The 16,703-nt window shown below is 40.1% G+C and overlaps 1 protein-coding gene across 1 annotated transcript in view; it reads left to right on the top strand.

The window, feature by feature from the left end:
* Nucleotides 1–16,703, top strand: part of DNAH8 (dynein axonemal heavy chain 8) — a 438,788-nt gene that overhangs the window by 371,318 nt on the left and 50,767 nt on the right. Inside the window, 3 exon segments of the mRNA XM_056137311.1 lie at nt 4,208–4,281; nt 7,574–7,726; nt 8,102–8,257. Of these exon segments, the coding sequence (XP_055993286.1) occupies nt 4,208–4,281; nt 7,574–7,726; nt 8,102–8,257 (383 nt within the window).

Genomic DNA, 16,703 nt, shown 5'->3' with positions numbered 1-16,703 from the left:
CATTGGGAAGGACGAGTAAGGAGAGACTGCTAAAATCTCAGGGCTAGGACATATGGAGACGTTACTGGTGCCCCCTCTAGCAAATGGATGGATGACAGTGATACAATGATACAGTGAGTTTTGATACATGCCATTCGTTACCAGTACTTTCTTATTGTTATCTGTAGGATAACAATTGATTTGTCCTTTCTTCCTTGCCACAAGGAGTTTAGGTTTATCAGGTTATACCTATCACAGTGCTCCCGAGTCACTCCCATTCCTTTGTTTATCTGTAACCACTTCGCTGTGCTCTCTTCCCCAACCAGTTAATCACAGAATCTGTCAATTTGTAAGCTCATATCCTTCTAGGACACTGAACTTGTATGGTAAGTTAATATTGCCTTTCTCCTCTCCTTATGTCTTTTGAATAGTTTGCTTTAATACAATGTCCTTTTTGTATAGATACAGGAAGACAATTAACATTATGCTTTATAACTTAGGATTTAATTGGCTTTGAATATTATTCACTCCCAGGCATCTGCTTTCTCAACTTAAGCCTCAATTGTCCTCACTTCCTAGCGCCCCCAAAAGCAGGGTCCCGACGAGGGACTGGATGGAACCAAGGCAAGCGGTAAGCTATGTCCTACCCTGGCATCGAAATGGGCCAGGCCAAAGTGCCACAATTCTTAACTATAAGTTAAGAGTTTAATCATAGAAAAATGCTGTCATGATCCAAAGGTAACAATGAGACTAGGACCCTGCTAGGGATAGGAAAGACTATCTGGCCTGAGCACTGTAGCCTGAGACTGAGATGGCCCTAGGAGAGCAATTCTATAAGCTTAAAGTATTTCTTACTATGTCTATACAAAATGATTTATATTATATATGCTTATATGTTTGTTGGACAAAGAGAGGAGAAACACACCCAGGGGGTTTCTTTCTAGGGTGGGTCGATCTTTTAATTGAGAAACTGTCCTAGAAGCAGCTTTCCCCTAGAGAAAGAACTCTACCCCTATTGATTGTGAACACACCTATGTGTAATTGTTACCCCAACCTGTTGGGGCTGAACTGAGTTAGGGTGAGCCCATGTAGACTGCACCGCACTATGGACAGGAACATAGGGACCCATGAAGATGGGTGAGATTTCTCGTGTGTTCTGACTAGTTTGGATGAGGCTGAACATTTTTCCACTTCAAACTGTCTTCAGTAAATAATTTCAGTATATTGTAAGGGGCAGTTTTCCTTTTCTCACAGAAACCTGGCTGGTCTTTGACATGCAGATCTCAGGTGCTAGCCAGGCCTGATCTTTGGGATATAGATTAGAGGCTCTAGCCAGACTAGTCTTTGGGATGCAAATCCAAGTGTTTGTAGCCCAAGAAAGGTTTCAGTTTTTATATCTTCTTTCTGGAGGCCAAAATTACTGGCCTGCAGATGCAAAGAAACAATGTATGTTTTGTTGCCTCAATGTTTTTTCTGTAACTCCTTTTGATGACATCACTGCATTGTGATTTTTAGAGGTACCATGATCAATATAAGGAGATTTTGGGTCTCTCTACCGGGGTGACAGGTCTGAGAGAACCTGGAGGGATAGGTCTGAGAGAATCTGGGACCTCCATGACATAAATTTCTTTTATGGGATATAATGAGACTGTAAGAGTGGGCTGGGAGAGGCAGAGGAGAAACAGGAGTGAATGGAAAGAGTATTGGAATAAACTGCAACTAAGACCAACCAGCCTGGCCCTTGTTTCCTTCCTTTGCCTGCCCATCGCCATCAACCTCCCTGGAGTGGGGGAAACAGCCTGAGACTACCAAACTCAGGCAGCAGCATGAGGGAGAGATAGACCTCTGCAGTCTTTTTGTGTTTACACAGTTATCTTGATTTGAATTTCCCTAATAATAAGTGATAATGAGCATTTTATCACCTGCCTGTTGGCCATCCATCGGTCTTCCTCAGAAAAATATCTGTTCCTCTCCCCACTCTTCTATGGAGCTTTGTTTTGTTGTTGTTGTTGATCTTTGTGAGTACTTTATAGATCCTAGATATCAACCCTTCATCTGATGTGTTGAGTGAGAATATTTTCTCCCACTCTGTCATTTAGTTTTAGCCCGTGTTTCTTCTGCCATACAGAAACTTTGATGTTTGATGTAGTCCCATTTGTTGAGTTTTGATTCTGTGGCCTTTGCCAGTGATATTATATCATCGAAGATTCCTTTAAGAGTTATGTCTTGGAGCATTCTGCCTACATTTTCCTCAGTGTCCTTTATAGATTCAAGTCTGATCTCAAGGCCTTTGATCCACTTTGAGTTGACTTTTGTATAAGGTGTGAGATATGGATACAGCTTTAACTTTTTGCATGTGGTTATCTAATTCTCCCAACACCATTTGGTGAAAAGGCTGTCTTTATTTGATTTGAAAAATATCCTTTGTCAAAAATTAACTGACTGGATATATGGGGGTTTATCCTTGGATGGGCTGGAGCGATAGCACAGCGGGTAGGGCGTTTGCCTTGCAAGCGACCAATATGGCCGACTTGAGTTTGATTCCTTGGCCCCTCTCAGAGAGCCCGGCAAGCTACTGAGAGTATCTCGCCTGCATGGCAAAGTCTGGCAAGCTACCCGTGACGTATTCAATATGCCAAACACAGTAACAACCAAGTCTCACAGTGGAGACGTTACTGGGCCTGCTCAAGCAAACTGATGAACAACTGGGAGGACAGTGACAGTGACATCCTTGGATATTCTATTCTGACCCATTGATCAGAGAGTCTTTATTTATTCCATACTGTTTTGATCACTGTGGTTTTATAGTTTATAAACAAGTTAGGTAGTGAAATAATAAAGGCCAAGTTAGGTAGTGAAATGGGTGGTAATATTATCTGGTTCAATTCCTATGGAAAACAGTATAGAGAATATTCAGTAAACTCAGCATTGGGCTCCTATATGACCTAGCAATTCCACTTTTGGGTATTTGTCCTCAGGACAGAAAAACATTCATTTAAAGGAATGTAAGAGAATATTTTCACATGGTTATTCATTGCAGCATGCAGTACAATAGCTAAGATTTGGCTTCAATCTAAATGTCCAATGACACATAAGCGATTCATGAATATGTGGTGTATATACACAGTAGAATACTACACTGCTTTGTTCAGTATCTTGGGTCTCTTGCAGTTCCTGGTTCTCCGGGCAGTGCTTTGCCACCTCTGCTGTATATATTCTCTGGAACCCACTGTCCACAAATTATCCCTAATGCTTCACTCTGCGGATTCTGGTGTCCCATATGTGCTATGTCCTCAAAAATCCATTTCTGGGCCCTGATGTGTTTTTCCTCCACACCCCAAAAGTTTCTCGTGCCCTTGAAGTCTCCTTGCTTGCCCTTCTTTAAAGAGCTGAGCTTCATTTCATAGAGCAGGGCAAGTCTCCAGTGGTTTCCAGTGTTTCTGCTGAATTCTTCCTTACATGAAGATTAAGTCTCTAAGTCCGTGTCCTTCAAATCCTACTTAAACGTTTATTCAATTGTAGCTTAGAGTTCATCAGTTCACTGTATTTGTATGGCAGGACACTCTGACTGGGACAATCGACCCTAGAGTCCCTGCTTCCTTATCGGCATCCAGTAATGTTCTGGGCTTTCTACCTTCTCGTCACTCTGGGTTCCCAGGTTCTCTTTTGATATGAGCACCAGTGTCTCTGCAACTCCACCCTTGTGATTCTGATCTACCTCAAGTTCTATCTTAGAAAAACGGCAAATGAAATCCACCAGCCTAATGCCCTAAAGAATAATCCGGTCTTCAAAGGAAAATGTAGAAAACATCAAGGAGGTTTCTAAAATCAAAACGGAGAACCATTTAAAAATCTCCTTTCCTGGCCAGAGAGATAACTTCAAGGGCTGAGCACAGGTGGAAGAGCAGGGTTCCATTCCCCCACACTGCACAGTCCCTGAGCACCACCAGAGTAAACCCCTGGGGAAAGAGCACTGCTGAATGTGTGCCCCTGACAAAACAAACTCTTCTTTCCCTCATTATACCTATAGCTGCCTTTCTTGCATTTATTGCCTTGTTATAGCTTCTGTCAACATGACCCGGAGGCCTCACCTAGTTGAATAGCCAAGGCTCTTCAAAGTCATGAGGGGAGTAAGACTGCGGCCACCTGAAAATAAGGTTTCTTTTTTTATCCTAATCTCATTTTAAAATTCCTATTTGATAACAGCGAACTTTCCCCTATGTTACAGAATGTAGAACTATATCAATGGGGCAAGGACAAGAAGTTCATGCAAGGAAGTTGATTCAGGTGTCAATGCAGCAGGTGAGTAGAAAGGACCCGTTCTCATGCATCCATCTAGCTCTTACTCCTCCAGCCGTCAGTAATGACAGGGAAATCATTTCCTGGGATATTAAATCTTTATTTTTCTTTTTTATTTGTCTTTAGAGCTAGCCTTTGAAGACTATTAACCTTTGATGATGTATTTTATTTTATTTTGGTTTGGGGAGCCCACCTCGCTGGCTATTCCTAACTTGGTGTTCAGGAGTGACCCCTGGAAGTGCTAGTGGTACCATGTGATGCCGGGGATAAAATTGGGGTTAAGGGGCTTAATAATATAACTAGATAGTACAATGGGTAGGGCGTTTGCCTCGCATGAAGCTAGCCTGGGTTCAATCCCTGGCACCCCATGTGGTTCCCTGAGCTCAGCAGAAGTGATCCTGGTAAGGAGTACCATAACTCCTGGTTCATACATCTGATCCTGCTCAGGTGTGCCCCCCAATTAAACAAACAAACCTTGTGGTTAACCACATGCAAAGCAAGGTCCTTAAACCTATACTACCTTTGTGACTCCAAGACCAATGAATTTTTAAAAAATTTTTTTTTAGACTTACAAATTTTTGTGGTTGGGTTTCAATTATACAATGATCAAATACCCATCCCTCCACCAGTGCCCATTTCCCACCACCACGGATCCCAGTGTCCCTCCCACCCCCCATCCCTCTCATCCCACCGTGCCTCTGTGGCAGGGCATTCCCTTTTGTTCTCTTTCTCCTTTTGGGTGTTGTGATTTGCAAAAGAGGCATCGAGTGGCAATCATGTTTGGTCTATAGTCTACTTTTAGCATGCTTCTCCCATCCTGGGAGAATCCTCCCAACACCCTTTATTTGGTGCTCCCTTCTCTATCTGAGCTCCCTTTTCCCCTAGCAAGTGTGGCTGGCCTCCAAACCATGGAGTAAAATTCCTGGTACTAATCTCGGCCATTCGTGGGTGTTAGTCTCCTATTTTGTTACTTTATGTTCCCCAGATGAATGCAATCTTTCTACAAGACCAATGAATTTTAAACCTCAAGTTAGTTTGCCCTTGTCATCCCCACAAAAAGCTTTTTCCATTTTCTATTTACAGTCAATTTTATTTTCACAAAATATTTTTTTACAATTTGACAAACTTCCTTATTTCTGAGGATGCAGTTCCAGCAGTCTTAGAATTTCATGATCAATATAATATTAATAGGCATTGCCTAAGATGTGACAGATTGAAACAGCTAAGTTTCAATTTTGGTTAAAGTCCGATTTTCATTTTTTCACTAATGCGTAGTTTCAGGCAAATGACAAATATCTGAGGGTGTTAGGTTTAAGTATTGATAATGTTCTTTATTGAAAATCGCAAGGATAGAATGTTGAGAAATGTTTCCATCCTACCTAATAAATACACTGAACATTAATTTTCTTGAAATTCTTTATAGATAGCAATTTCAGCTATAACACAAAATTACACCATTTATAAAAATAAAATAAGAATTGTTTTTTTGAGCTTCTGATCTCATAATGTCCATAGGAATTTTGATGCAGCTTTTCCCTCAGAATTAATGACTAGAGAGGGGTAATGGACTAACACTCTGTTTGGGTCATCAAATTTTTAAGCTAGTCATTAATTCTCAAGTGCCTTAATCTTTATAATTTAATTAAATGCAAGCATATATTGTATTCAATTGATATAACAAAGCAATCATATATAATTATTTTTTCACAGATCAAATGAGTCACTCTGTTGCATGATTTGACAGCTTACCTTTGATCCTTAAATGATTTCTTTAGTGTCAACAATTAAGAATTTTTTATTTAAATACTATAATAACATTAGTCTTCTCTAGAATACTAACTTTCCCATGTTCTACTTATTGATATGAGAGAGATAACAATGGTGTTTTTGTCTGTCATGAAAACCATAAACAGTTATAGCCATATGCCACTTGTGAGACGCCAGGTTTAGGTTAAAGGTGACATGATGGAATTTAGAGTGAGTAGCCAGAAGCTGGATTCATGAGAATACAAACCAATGCTAACATCTGTTTTCTCTAAAAACACCTCCTTTACTGCTTAAGTCAGTATGAACTGTATTTTCTGTTTCAGCACAAAGCGTAATACACACATCTTAGCATGTACTTATTATGTTCAATGTTTTGTGGCTGCATTGATTCAATTTCATGATGTAAGGGTATAGAGTCTTGTGAGGTGAGTCTTCTTCAACCTTTTTACACCCGCAGACAAGAAGTAGGCCTTGAACTAGTGGTTGACAAGCAATGGTCTAGCTCATAAGCTCTGTTCTCATAGGAAAGTAGTTGTTATGTCAAAATATTCTTATGTGTTTCAATTGCACTTCATTACTTTTGTGGTTTTATAGTAGATAGGAAGAGTGATGACAAAGGATGAGTTTAGTAGTATGTCACCGCAAGTCTTCAACATTTATGATCAGATGGCGATCTCTACGACTATGATTGCCTTCCTTTGGGAATGAATTAGTTCAAGCAGGACAATTTTAAGTTACAAATCCCCAAATACACGCTCTCACCAATAGATGGCGCACACACCATTCTTACGCAAGTCCGACTTGGCGCTTTTATTGTTCACTTCTGAGCCCGAGATGGCAAAATGCAAGCCATCTAATTTTAAGTAGCTGACTTGTACCCAAGACAAACAAACAAACACTGTCCTCCCGTTGTTCATCGATTTGCTCGAGCGGGCCCAGTAATGTCTCCATTGTGAGGCTTCTTGTTACTGTGTTTGGCAACTGAATACTCTCGGTAGCTTGCCAGTCTCCCTGACTTGTACCCAAACCGAAGAAATTTAAGGACCTACCACATACCAACTCTTTCCCGTCCTATATAGCCTTTACATAGGACCATTTGTAATTAGCAGTGGTTGGAGGATATTTCTGCTTGTTTTGGGGGTCATTGTTCCCAGAGGGAATGTGAGTTCAGTTCTGAGGTTTGAACTGGATCTGATTGAGCATTGACATTGGGAAACATTTGTTCCCCACTTGGGGTAAGAAAGAGAATAATTGTGAGAAGTTCTCACGTGGGAAAAGTGAGGTGAACATATTTAACCATTTCAGGAGTATTTAAAAGCAACTAAATACACTTTTTAAAAACACACAAAAAACGAAGAAATGATTGCACTGACATATTAATAATTTTATCAAAAATATGTGCTCAAATCACTTTTCAGATAAAACAAAAGCAAGGGCTAAAACACACACACATATTCCTGTACATTGTTTTGTTAAAGTCATAACGAAAAAGAATTTCAAGAAATTAATGTGGAAATTTTTAATACAGGGTGGCTGGGTATTACTGCAGAATTGTCACCTTGGCCTAGAATTCATGGAAGAATTGTTGGAGACATTAAGTATCACTGAAGCCAATGACGACAGCTTCCGAGTGTGGATAACGACTGAGCCCCATGACCGATTCCCAATCACACTACTTCAGGTTTGCTACTTAGGAGCGGAGTGTCTTTTCCTTGAGTGTTATACAAATAAATATGGCATCATTGGCTTTAGGAACGAATGAAAACATAATATCTTTTGGCTCCTGGAATGAATGAGTAGACTGCAAAATTTTATAAAATTCAAAATCTTGATAAAAAATCATCAAGATTATGCAGTAAATATATGCACAGAAGAGTCATAAGACTTGGCAGTAATTGATGGGATTTCAGCTCTGATCAATGTAATTAGTTTACACGGTGCCAAATTTCAGCCTACAGTTTATGTAACATCGTAAGCATATTGTGCCTGATGTATTATAATTTCTATTTTATTCCTTATAATCATTTATGACAAGGCTGTTTGCTTTTTACAACAGACTTCCATCAAATTCACTAATGAACCACCTCAAGGCGTACGCGCAGGTTTGAAAAGAACATTTGCTGGAATTAATCAAGACCTGCTGGATATCAGCAACTTACCCATGTGGAAGCCGATGCTCTACACAGTTGCATTTTTACACTCCACTGTGCAGGTAACTTCTGAGTGTGGTTTGCACATTAGGCGATGCTAATGACAGGGTGCAGCCCTCCTAAGAGGGGTGCTTTCTCCGCACCGTTCACTGTCCTTGTCCTGCTTTGCTTTCCCGTTCGTTGCACTTTGCCAACCTGGCACAACATGTATTTGTTTCTCTCCTTCAGGTGCCCTCCAGCCGTCTCCCCCTACCCTGGCCTTTGGCGTGAATGATTCTATAGGGCAAAGACTGTCCTTTTGTAGTTGCTTAATCTCCCCGTCTCAGAAGCACTGAGGCATCACTGAGATCAATAAATACTTATGGGATGAACAAACATATTCTATAAATAGGGTTTCTGAGAGTGCCCTTGCTGACCAGTGTAAACCATCCTCAATGCTAACTACTAGACAAAGACCATTTTTTAAAAGAGGGGACGGGGTGGGGGGGCGGGTAGGGAGAGAGAGAATGGCGGGCGGGGGGGGCGGGGGTAAAGCACTTGCCTTGCATGCGCATGTAGTTGACCCCCCCAGGTTCCACCTGTGTCACCTCATATGGTCCCCTGAGCACTGCCAGGAGCAATCCCTGAGCACAGAGGCAGGAATTACCCCTAAGCGCTGCTAGATGAGGTCCAAAGCTCCTAGACACACACACACACACACACACACACACACACACACACACACACACACAGTTTTTAACGAAGAAATGGAAGCCCAGATAAGTGAGTTTCATTTCCCGGACATAGATCTTGGGCTCACAGTCCACGCAGCTGCCTCCTCTATCTGGAGGTTTTGACTTCGCTGTCACAGGCAAAAGCAGAGGTCGAGTGGGAGGTGGTTCCTGTCTTGCTCTTTGCCTTTAACATCAAATTAATTTCTCATTTAGTAATGATATGGCCACCCCAAAACGTACCGGAGGCAGATTTTTGTGTTGTTCTTGTTTGGGTCTGTATTTGAATTTTGTCTTTTGTTGAATATTTGAAAGCTTTTTGCTTCGCAGTCCTTAACTTCCTTCTTGATTCCATAGAGTGATAAGGTGGTTCTTCGAATCTTTCTTCATTTCTTCCTTCCCCAAGCTAGAATGGGGCTGAATGAATCATCCCTCTCCCCCAGGGTCAGCTAGCTGTGCCCCTTGGTCAGAGCTTCACTGCATTATTGCCTCCCTGCCCAAAGGTGGAGAGGGATTGAGTGCTCGCTCTAGGAAATGCTGCGGGTATTTTACCTCTCCTTCCTCTTAGCACTTTACCAAGTTCTACAGTGCCCATCAGAAAGGGCTAAGTGGTAAGGACAGCCTTATGTTTATCTGCTACCCCCAGCCCCCAACTCCCCAACTCGAGGTAGTTTAAAATCAGCTTAAAAGCTTTTGGAAGTGGTTATTTTTATAAGGTCCATTGTGGCCTTTGGATTGTGAACTGCAGCTTTCAAGCCACGGAAAGCTATTTCATACTTTCTTATCTGGAAATTACTCTCTTTGCTAGACCTTATCACACTTGAATATAAATATTGCTTTAACTTGTTATTCAATTCTCAGTGCACAAACAACATATTTTATAATTTGGTTCCCAGTAGTGATGATTCAACTCTTCCAGGGTGCTTATCATGGGGAGATGGTTGGAGGTAGTTTCCATCTAGTTAGTGCTGCAACCTGTTTTAAATTCTCATTGTCCAAAAACTAAACAAAAGAATAGTGGGAACATTGCCAAGTGATGTGGTTGAAGTGTGACTGCCTTAAACATGATGTTCATATGTTAAAGCACATATGTTAAAAACAAACAAACAAAATAAACAAAACTCCATTGCTAGGACTATGAAACTAACACTTTCCTAATGTTATCTGGGGGGTGGGAAATATTTAGCCCCGGTGTACTGAAACAAAATATGCTGGAGAATCAAGATGTCTGGATTTAAGTACTTGTAGTAAAATTAACTAGTGATGTGAAGGTGGTTAAGTGAGGTCACAGGTAGGGACTCTTTTTTTCCATCTGTGCATCGTGTATTGTCCCTGTTCTTTTATTCATCAATGGCAGATGTTTATGGTGATAGTGCCTCAAAATTGTTTTATTATTTGCTTAGGATTGATCCAGTTTGATAGAAAAATCTAGAACTCATTAGGACTAGAAAGCCTGGGCCAGCAGCATCTGCTGCCCTGGGAGCTTTTAGGGAACGAACATCAGGTCCCAGCCTAGACATTCTGATTTAGAATCTGCATTGTAAGATGACCTGGTGTTCCAAGTGTACATTAAGGTTTGAGCTACAACTGCTCTAAATTGCTGTTTCCGGATTGGGTAGTTTATGACTTAACTTCCCCCTCCAGTTTTCTTATGTTGAATATTACTATACTCAGTAACATGATCTGTTCATGGATTCCTCCAAAGTAACCAACTATCCCTAGCTTGATGCAAAAAGGACATCAACACATATCTTTGCAAAGATTAAAAAAGAGGACAGAGAATTGGGTCACGTCACTCAATCTTGAGCTTCTGACCTGAGTAGGGTCAAGTTAAAGGCAGAACTTAGTGGGAACCCAGTCTAATTTCTTTTGCTGAATTATGATTTGGGCTCAGGCCATCACCTCTCTTTTCTGCGGGGCAGCTTGGATTGATAGGGTAGGTTCTGTTCAGACTGCAAAGAAAGACATGAATCCTTCAGGAAGGAAGGGGGAAGATACTGAGCTGCTTACTTAAGAAGGAGGTGGTTACTTGGGTGGTTAAGGTGGGAGCAGGCTTACCAGTAAGAGGGTGCCCTGGGTGCTGCCCTAGGGAATGGCGGGGGTGCAAATGACAAGTCCTCCCAAAGCACCCACCTGCTACACTCCCACACTTCTGTCTATTCCTCTGGAACTTGCCGACCAGGCTGAGCCGGAAATGGCTGCAGCCGTGGGCACTTGCAGGCCCTCAAACCCTCCCCATGAGAGTCCTTCACTCCCAGAAGTCCTGTTGTGTGCCACGTGGGCTCCACCTGGTCATTGTTTTCTGAGAACACTTCAGCCTTCTATGGAAGGTGACCCATGAAGGGAGCTTTCTCCTGCCTTCAATACTATCTCGATGCTTTTCCGGGCTTGAAGTTTTTCGGATTTCAAAGCAAACTCAGGTCCACTCATCAGGATTTAAATTTAAATATACTTCTCTTCCTTCATACTCTTGGTCTGTTGAAACTCGGTGATTACTTTCTAGTCTCCTCCCATTACCTCTTGCTGAAATAAAAAGTACTTTTTCTATTTCTTCCCCCGTGGAAATCAATGGAGGTTTTCCTTTGAGTAGCACATGGGACCTAGTGCTGTGGTCTTCAGAGGTCCTCAGCACTTGTCAAGACCCCAAAATCTCTGGAAGGAAGGTCGTGAGGTGTGAGTGAGGGAGCGAGTTTGTGTGTGTGAGTGTGTGTGTGTGTCATCAGTCCTTTCAAAAGCTTTCCAAATGATTCCAGTGTGCAGCAAGAGTTGAAAATAAGGAGTCATTTTTTTTTTATCCTTTGCATGGTTTGGAATTTTTGTTCATACCCCCTTGCTTTACAGGGAGGCACTTATATTTACTAGCTCCTATACTGTGAATTTTTAAAAATTTTTTTAAAAAATTTATTTTATTGAATCATCATGAGATAGTCACAAGCTTTCATGTTTGGGTTACAATCACACAATGATCAAACACCCATCCCTCCACCAGTGCACATTCCCCACCACCAATATCCCCGGTATAGTCCCCTTTTCCCACCCTTCCCCTGCCTCCATGGCAGACATGATTCCCCATACTCTCTCTCTACTTTTGGGCATTATGGTTTGCAATACCGACACTAAGAGGCTATCATGTTTGGTCCTTTATCTACTTTCAGCACACATCTCCCATCCTGACTGGTTCCTCAAGCCATCATTTTCTTAGGGATCACAACCCTTCTCTATTTCAGCTGCCTAATCCCCTTTGCTCATGGGCAGGCTTCCAGCTATGGAGCAATCTTCCTGTCTCGTGTATCTGCTATCCTTCGGAGTCAGCCTCATGTTATGTTGTTTTGTACTCCACAAATGAGTGCGGTTCTTCTATGTCTGTCCCTCTCTTTCTGACTCATTTCACTTAGCACGATACTCTCCATGTCTATCCATTTATAAGCAAATTTCATGACTTCATCTCTCCTAACAGGTGCATAGTATTCCATTATGTAGATGTACCAAAGTTTTTTTAACCATTCATTTGTTCTAGGGCACTGTTTTTTGAGGGCCTGAAGTGACAAATGGAAACTTTCAAATTTTACTATGGCTCTTACAAATAACTGAAATACTGAATTAAAATAGCAGGAGGGCCCAAAAGTCAGGTGTTTATTCAGTATAATGTATTTAAGGTTATTGAATAAGAAGATGTGATTTTAGAGTTTAAAATGTCTTCGGGATAATTTAATAACGCAGCATGAACTTTAAAAAAGATATTTTATACTTTACTCTTTGGTGTTTCTCCGGGATTCTGGTCATTTCTATTCATTAATTTTTTTTTACCTTTAAAGTTTCCCCTTCTGTTGTCTGGTATAAATTTGCATATTTTTTCATGTTGTATTAACTTCAGTCATTAAATAAATAGGCTGTAGCCCTCACAGGGAATCTTATTTTGATGATGTAAGTAAAATGACTTGAAATTAGGCTGTGGAGGTAGGTTCATTGGCTCGAGGCAGAGTCTACCATAAAATAAGAAATAGCTGTGACATCATTAAAATTATTATTTCATTGAGATAATTTTCTTCAGTTTTCTAGGGAGGATTCCAAATTTTTCATATTGCACTAGTAGTCCTATAGCTTATATGTTCATTGGAATAAAAAGAAGAAACTGTATTGTTTAAGACTAGTAAAATGTAGATTAATCTTTGATAAAGGCATTGCTCTCTAACTTAATAATATATGATAACTCTCTTCTGTTAAATTAGGTTTCATCTCTTTCTCCTCACCTCTGTTCATCCCATCTATTGACAAACTCTTTTAGAAGCTTTGTGTGCCTTTGCTCCCAGCCTTTGCCAGGCCTGAATGTCTTTTCTTTCTTTTCAAAGACCAGCTAGAGTTTTATTTTTCCCAGAATCCTCTGATTGATTGTGTTCTTTCCGCTTATCATCCATTACGCTTTGACATTTAATTATACATTGTATCACATTGTCCTTTTCTTGTTCTAAGTTTTATTTTCTCAACTAAATGAAAACTTCTTGAAAACGCATTAAATTTCATACCTTTCTATTGTATCACTCCTCCCTTAATTTCAAAATTCTAATGTTACAGAAGAGATTTGATATTCTAAGTAAATCTAGCAAAACCTAGCAAGATAGAAAAATCATTTTGAGCTTTTGAAACAATTTGAATCTTTGTGTGCTACCTTTTATAGTATTCCTAGGTAATGATTCAAGGGATTTGTTTTTCTTTTCTTTTTTTCTCATCACTTACAAGAGATCAGTGAGTCCAAAACGAGAATAAAGTGAAAGTGAAAAGACAACATGAAGAGGGAAATCAATCACTAAATATTGTGTATCCTCCTCAAAATGAACCAGTCTCTGACTTCAGTGAACTAACCTAAAAATGACGTTTCAAATGAAGATTGATAGCAACCAGTGTCAAATGAAGCACATCTCTGCACTGGGCCAGTTTTAAAGATCACATTTTAAGGAGCAACTAAATTGCAATTGCTCCATGCATACAAATGCTAGTATTTCCATAGAGCCAATTTAAGCAGCTTAGGTAATTGCAAAGAAAGCATTATTCTTCATTCAGTCTCCTAATTGAATGGTAAATTCTAGAAATTACGTCAAATGTAGGGTAAACTGCTTTAGACCTGATTTTCTTTTTTAAAAAATAGAAACACTCTTGCATTTTACCAACAACTGGTTGACATTCTTCCTTTAATGTCCTCAAGATGAAAGAAATTCCAGGTACAGGAATATTCTGGGTGCATCTGAATTAACACCCCGGTGTAAACCCTTGCAACCCACCCTTGCTCCTGGAATAACCTGGAGGAGAATCACTTCTAAATTTCTGAGATACACTGAAAGATTCCAAAACTCTGTGCCAGACTTGGAATGTACTCCACAGAAATTTGAGCGGGAGAATGACTTTCATTCTGCCAATAATTGACTAGTACTTGTTAGATAGCCACTGATTTTCCCCAAGGTGCAGATAGATGCAAAGGGAGGAAACAAAAGCTGGATAGACATTTATTGCTGTTAGAACTCAAAATATGATCACACTATCAAGTATTACCTCATGAAAAAGTTTAGAAAACCTCCTCGAGGCAGCATGAATGCTGAGACCAACCAGGAAGTAGAAAGCAATCAAGAGAAGTATTTTTAAAATACTTTTAAAAGTCCAGGGTGTGCCTCTCTTACCTCAGTCATGAACTCTTCTTCCTTCTTGTCAAGGATCCTTACCTCTTCAAGGTGAAGATGGTACTCCAGCCCTCTAGTTCACAGCTTAAGCTCTGACTAGGTCAGCACTGGGTAGTAAGTGTGATCCTCCAGTCAGAACTGGGAGGATTCTGATGGACTCTTCTCTAAATGGTAACCTCCACTAATGGAATTCACTAGAATGCAGATGGGAGTCTCACCATACAAATGCACTATGGATGACAACCTAAGGAAGTACGGGGCTAGAAGTAATGGCAGTAGCTTACATTTTAACACACTGACAATGGTGCTGCAATTTGTGTTGAGTAAGCCACATTCAAGTGTGTTTACACTGTCATTGTGTTATTCATTCGTTTGGCCTCAACCCATCTCGTACGGTCAGAATGTCTATACTTAAGTTCATTGTGTTGGGTTACTTAGTATTTGGGAGAGAGGGTGCTGCAGATTAAAACAAGGTTCTCATACATGCAAAGCATATGTTCTTCCACTGAGCTACATCTCCATTGCCTGCATAATATTTTGAAAACATGTTCTGAAAGTCACTAATTAAAAACCTTCTCACTTTCATTTCATAAATTTATTCTCTGACATGTCTATGAATTTGCCCAATCTAAAATAATGGAATACTATGCAGCTGTTAGGAAAAATGAAGTAATGAAATTTGCCTATAAATGGATGGATGTGGAGAGTGAAATGAATCAGAAGGAGAGAGACAGATATGGAATGACTGTATTCATTTGTGGTATATATATATAGTAGAAGACTAATATCCATGGCCAGTGAAAACAGGGGTTAGACGGACTGGTCTATGACTGAAACTAACCACAAGTGTATGTGGGGCTGAGGATAGGTAAGATAGAGAAGAGACCAGTATGACAATAATAGCTGGGAATGATCGTGCTGGACAAGATCTGAGAGTTGAGAGTAGATAAAGGGATTTTCTAGATAACCTTTCAGTAACAATGTTGCAAACCAGAATGCCCAAAAGGATATATATATATATATATATATATATAGAGAGAGAGAGAGAGAGAGAGAGAGAGAGAGAGAGAGAGGAAGGAGGAGGAGGAGGAGGATCAGGAGGAGGAGCAGGAGGGAGAGGAAGAGGAGGTGGAAAAAGAGGAGGAGGAGGAGGAGGAGGAGGAGGAGGAGGAGGAGGAGGAAACCATCTGATATAGAGGCAGACTGGGAGAGGGGGGTGATGGGAGGGAACTTGGGGACTCTGGTGCTGGGAAATGGACACTGGTGGAGGAATGGGTGTTGAAATACTGCATGACAAATCCGATCATGAACATCTTTGTTAGAGTCTATCTCACAGTGATTCAATTAAAAAAATTTAAAACAAATAAAATAAAATACACTTAGGCTTCCTTAAATGGCAGATACAAGGATTATCTTGAAAGCACAGCTTCAGGAAGAAAGGGGTTCTGTTTTCCATATGGGTCCTCACCTCAGGTACCAGGACCAAAGATCTCAAAGCTGACTGAAGTAACTATTGGCTTATGCTGCATCTGGAATGCTGAAAGAATGGTGACATCTGTGCTCTTCTTTGTGATTTTCTTGAATGAGTAGAGCCTGACAATAGCAGTTCTAATGCTTAATGCACCTTTACAGTGGTTTCCAGGGCATCAAGGCAGTTGAATTATTCATTTGGGTCTGAACACAGCCTGGTTATTTCGAGTAATTTGGCAATTTTAGAGAGTTCACCCACGTTTTTGGAAATGAGGAAAAAATGAAAGCAATGTGAAAGTTTTAAGACAAACACACCATGATTTATAATACATATTTTCACTCATCAAAATTTAAGTTTGCAGATTTAGAAACTTTTAAATTAGTATTTTAATTTAATATTTTAAACTTTCAAAAGTCCAATGTATAAAAAGATGAATTCAATTTGACAGATACTTATTGAGCATCTACTACATTTTTTAAAAATTAGGTAGAGAGACCTAGACCTTTTTTTGAGATAGGTAGGGAAACCTAGACTTAGAAACCCCAAAATTCTAATTTGGAGCTTTGTTTCATTAAATGATTAGGCTATTTCAATCATAAATAATATTTATAGTGGTAAATATGTTCTGAATTATATATGTTCAATAGTGTCACTATTT

This window comes from Sorex fumeus, unplaced genomic scaffold (assembly GCF_029834395.1).
Source record: "Sorex fumeus unplaced genomic scaffold, SorFum_2.1 ptg000123l, whole genome shotgun sequence".
NCBI lineage: Eukaryota > Metazoa > Chordata > Mammalia > Eulipotyphla > Soricidae > Sorex > Sorex fumeus.
Note: the sequence above shows the minus strand (reverse complement) of the source record. Positions and strands in the feature narration are given on the sequence as shown.